This window comes from Triticum urartu, chromosome 3A (assembly GCF_056163025.1).
Source record: "Triticum urartu cultivar PI428250 chromosome 3A, HENAU_Tu73, whole genome shotgun sequence".
NCBI lineage: Eukaryota > Viridiplantae > Streptophyta > Magnoliopsida > Poales > Poaceae > Triticum > Triticum urartu.
Window position 1 is genome coordinate 513,282,898 of NC_141875.1, and position 4,885 is coordinate 513,287,782.

Below are 4,885 nucleotides of genomic sequence, written 5' to 3' on the forward strand. Positions count from 1 at the left end.
GGCAACAGAGAAATCAAGGAGGGAAGCTGCGAGGGACTGGCGGTTTCAACAATTGGCATCAGAGCCACGTGAAGGACAGGGCGCGCCTGCGAGGTCGATCGCCCCCTGCGGCGGTGGTGCGGGCGGATCGCTGCCGTAGCCGGTGCCACAGCTCACCGACGACAACTACACGGCCTGGGCCATCAAGGTTGAGGCGAACCTCAACGCGGCCGGGCTGTGGGAGGCGGTGGTCATGCCGGAGGACGCGGCGGCGGCCGTCGTCGCGAAGAAGGACAAGCTTGCGCGCCTACCTCCTTAGTGCCCTGGCGGAGAACTTATTGCTGCAGGTGGCGTCAAAGAAGACCGCGACAGAGGTGTGGGCGAGCTTGAAGGCCGGGTTCGAGGGCGTGGACTGCGTGCGCGCGACGCGGCTCGGCACGCTGCGCGGGGAGTTTGAGCTCCTGCGCATGGCGGACGCCGAGACCCTGGATGACTTCGCTGGGAGGCTTGGTGGCATGGCGGCGCGCTACGCAACGCTGGGTTCAACCCTGGAAGGTGCGGCTCTCGTAAAGAAGCTGCTCGACTCGGTGTCGAACCGCCTGTACGCGGCGGTGGCCGGGATCGAGCAGTTCTGCGACGTCGACTCGATGTTGTTCGAGGACGCGCTGGGGCGGCTCAAGGCCTTTGACAAGCGGCTGCGTAGGCGCGGGCAGGACGGAGGCGGCCATGGCGGGGACTAGCTGCTGTACACCGCGGCGCAGTGGAGGGCGTAGGAGCGGCGTCAGGGCGGTGCGCGGGACGACGACGACGCGCGCAGCGAGGCTTTGGGCTTCGGCGGGAACCGGCGCGGCCGCTGCTACAAATGCGGCGAACGCGGGCATTTCAAGCGTGAATGCCCACAGCTCAAGAAGGCACCGGCGGAGGAGCGAGCCCTGCTCGTGGAAGACGTGGAGGATGCCGGGCTGCTCTGAGCCGCGGCTTAGGGCGTGAATGTTAGGGCAATAAGCCGCGACGAGGTGTCGAACGAGCCGGGCGCGTGTATGGGCGCGCGCCGGGTACGTTGGACGCGTCGGGTTCGTGGCGCAGGTGTGCGTGTGTGAGTGCGTGAGCCATCGCGTGTGTGTGCGGGCCGGGAGCGCGGGAATGTGGGGGAGTTCGTGAGAGGGGGGGGGTGCGTCGGGGGTGCGGTGTGGTGCGCCGATGGACGCGGATATAAATCCCCTCCAACCCGTGTGTTGTAGCTGGCGGGTTGTTGAGTTTGAGCTCAAGGGAAAGGCGTTCGTGCGCCGGAAAGAAACCTCACTGTGTCCCATGTTCTTCTTCCTCCTTCCGTTTCTTCCTCTTAGGTTCGAGCCACGGTAACAGAGAGAGCAAGGAGGGCAGCTGCGAGGGACTGGCGGTTCCAACAACTCCAACGCCACCACCGCATCCTGCAAGATGAGGGATGGCAAGGGGTTCATCCACGTCACCTTCTACGCCGCCGCCCCACCGCTCGCATCCTATTTCTGCGTCCACTTCACCGGCGGTCTGAAGCTCTCCCATTTTGCAACGGAGCCCGAAATTGTCGACTCGGAGGGCGGCATCGTTCTCCTCCGCGTCCCCCTGGGTGATCAATACCACAACTTGGACCATGACATCAGCGAGTACTTCATCTATCATGTCGGCGCCATGGGGGAGGACCCATCCCTCACGCAACTCCGGCACCCCAGACCCTACGAACTCCTCGACCATCAAACCAGCATCGTGCGCCACTTCAGCAATCCGCCACCGCGACCGTGGCCGCACGCTGGGTCGCCATGGCGCCAGCGACTACCACGACTGCAGCCATTGTAAATACACCATCTCCTCGCTCAGACCCCACATGGGAAAATCATACCACCTCGTGTTGTTTCACTCCGATGCCATGGCCTGGAGCAGGCAGACCATCCTGCTGGCCGTAAAGAATGCGCGCCCTCACGCATCAACTTCCATGACGATCACCATCGGAGGAAAGCGTGGCACGATGGGCTGGGTTGACCTCTGGCGGGGCATCCTCTTCTGCGACGTGCTTGCCGCGGATGGACAACACACACTTCGCTTCGTCCCGCTGCCACCGCCTCACGTTGAAGACAAGGTTTTCGATAGGGTTAGCCCGCGGATTTCTCGGGACATTGCCGTCGTCAATGGTGTCATCAAGTACATTGGGCCGCAGGTTTGTGTTGTCCCAGGTTCATCCTTCGGCTGCGGCACCTACACCTTAGATGGATGGTCACCTGCGCAATGGAGCATGCAGATTACAGACACATTGTCGAAAAAGTTTAAGTTGGACTATGTTCTTGATGCCTCTGACATACCTGATACACTGAAGCTGAAGGTTGATGCGGGTACTGCTCAGCCAACACTGAAGACGCTACACATAGGTCAGCCCATCCTGAGCCTGCAAGATGATGACATTGTTTACTTGCTCGCTAAGGTCGACCATCGGGATGAAGACTGCAACGGATGGGTGCTTGCTGTCGACACCAAGAGCAAGAAGATAAGGGGAGTGTCTGAGTTTGGCGTCCAAAGAACTTTGGGGTTATCACTTGTTTACATCGCAAGTCGGATCTCTGAATATCTCAAAGTTACTCCAGGTAATCATATTATTGCATCCTATAGCTAGAGTTCGTTTCTATGCTCTCCATGCCATTGCCAAGATAGAACTTTACTAGTGAAGAGCCCACCATATTGGTGCTGTTATTCAGTTGTTTACCCATCAGATTTTTGGTTGCTCAAGACATGTTTTTCTTGTTATTGTTAGATCAGCCCCAGATCAACACACACACACACACGTGAGGGTGGATTCAGTCCCAACTCTGAAGAACACCGACGAATAGGAAAAACGAAGAGGAGATAGAATTTTGCGACGCGTAAAAACTTTGCGTCTTTTCATTTCTTCCTTTTATTCTCTACGTAACAAGCTCACAGCATGCACTGCCCACGATCCGCTTGACCCGTGCCATCCCACGGACAGAGTCATGGTCGGTACACCCACGATTACAACAACAAAGGAACCTATGACTAAGTCTGAAGAAAGAACTAGCCTGACACTAACCTGTCTAAAGTCTAAACTGAACCTGAGCGCGCACACAAAACGTTTCAGAATTATTTAGAAATGTTGAACATGCAATACATTATGGTTAGACTGAACCAGTATGGCCTTGTGCCTCAGGTAGATTGATGCATAGGATAGTTAGTGCTTTTCTCTCTTTAAATCTCTCTCCCTCTCTCTTATCTGTATTCCCTATGTATCTCCTGTTCGGTTACTACTCCTCACAATGTAACCTACGAGACCCTCCTCTCATCATATATAACACCGCAGGCTCCTTGTCTAGGAGTTGAGACGCTTCCATTATTCTCCAGATGGTATACAGAGAAGGCTCTTCCGATTGCATCTAGCTTGTACCCTCCACTTCTCGTTCTCTGCCTCATCTCTATCGTCCCTAACCTAGGTTCTTCAGCCCGCCACCCATCCCCTCACCACCATGTCCACCTTCAGCGCAGCAATCTCATCCACTCTCAACTACAACACCTCTGAACCGCTTACCTGGACGAACTACGTTCTCTTGGAAGCTCAAGCCCGATCTCAAATACTGGGTGCTGGTTTATATGGCTACATCGACCGTACTATTGAGGAGCCTCCCAAAATCATCACCACCAAAGACAAGGATGGCAAGTATCAGGTCATCTCCAACCCTGGGTATGCCCCTGGCTTGTCCAGGATCAACAGATCGTCACGTACCTCTTGCGCAATCTGTCTAAGGAGGTCCTCGTCCAAGTTGCATCGCTCGAGTCATCCCATGTGATCTGGACCGCTTTGGCCACCATGTTCTCTGCCGTGTCGTTGTCCCGTGCCAACAACCTCCGTGCCGCGGTCAACAACACGTAGAAGGGCTCCCCGTCAGCCTCCGCCTACTTTAGCCACATGCACTCCCTCTCCGATGAGCTCGCGACGACGGGCAAACCACTTTGGGAGGGGAAGCTCATCTCCTTCATCATCGCCGGTCTTGACATGGATTACCAACCCATCATCTCTGCGCTAGACGTCCGCATCGAGCCCATCACCGTCGACGGTCTTTTCTCCCTCGTGGCGAACTTTGATCAGCGCATGGAGATGTTTCATGGCACTGGTAATGGCGGCTTCAAGTCGTCCGCCAATGCTGCCTCACGGGGCCGTTCTGATGGCGGCAAAGGTGGCTACCGGAAAGGCGGGGGTGGTGGCCCTCACGGCAGTGGCGATGGCGGATATGGCGCGAACGCCAGCGGCAGTGGCTACAACACTTCTGGTGGCGGCTACGGCGCTGCTGGTGGCTACAACACAGCGGGACGCGGCTGCGGCTACAACCCTAACCCTAATTCTGGCGGTGACTATGGCTTCCACCAGAACAACGGGGGGCTACCAAGGGTCTGGTCCTGGTGGCGGTGGCCATTATCATCAGATCCAGAACCCTTCTAGTGGTGGTGGCAGCTACAATTGGCGCCCCCGGCAACAAAAATCGGGGGCGCAACTTCCAAGGGTATGAAGGCTATGAAAACAAATGTCAAATTTGTAAAAAAAAACAAACCACATTGCAAAAGACTGTGATTGGCACTATGCTGATGACAACAATTCCCAGAAAAAGAAAGTTGCAGCTGCAGCCGACGTGTCCTATGGAGTTGATATCAACTGGTACATGGACACTGGCTCCACCAACCACATCATTGGAGAGTTGGACATGCTGACTATGCATGAGAAATACCGTGGCCATGATCAAGTCTACACTACAACAAACAGTGCAGGTATGGAGATAAGTCATGTTGGTCAATCTTTTATCAAAACCCCACACAAAAATATTGAACTCAATGACATCTTGTATGTTCCTAATGCTTCCAAAACTTTGCTATCTGT

General features: G+C 55.6%; 1 protein-coding gene and 1 pseudogene across 1 annotated transcript; both read left to right on the top strand.

Annotated features, from left to right (window-relative positions):
• The first annotated feature begins 446 nt into the window (after window positions 1-446).
• On the top strand, window positions 447-950 carry LOC147980322 (uncharacterized; annotated as a pseudogene).
• A 998-nt stretch (window positions 951-1,948) lies between these two features.
• LOC147980323 (uncharacterized) lies at window positions 1,949-2,620 on the top strand. The gene has a single exon (XM_087515558.1). The coding sequence runs from the start codon at window positions 1,949-1,951 to the stop codon at window positions 2,618-2,620; it is 672 nt and encodes a 223-aa protein (XP_087371684.1).
• Window positions 2,621-4,885: the final 2,265 nt, after the last annotated feature.

Coding starts and splice junctions, on each gene's coding strand:
- LOC147980323 (XM_087515558.1), top strand. CDS start 1,949: ATGACGATCACCATCGGAGGAAAGCGTGGCACGATGGGCTGGGTTGAC.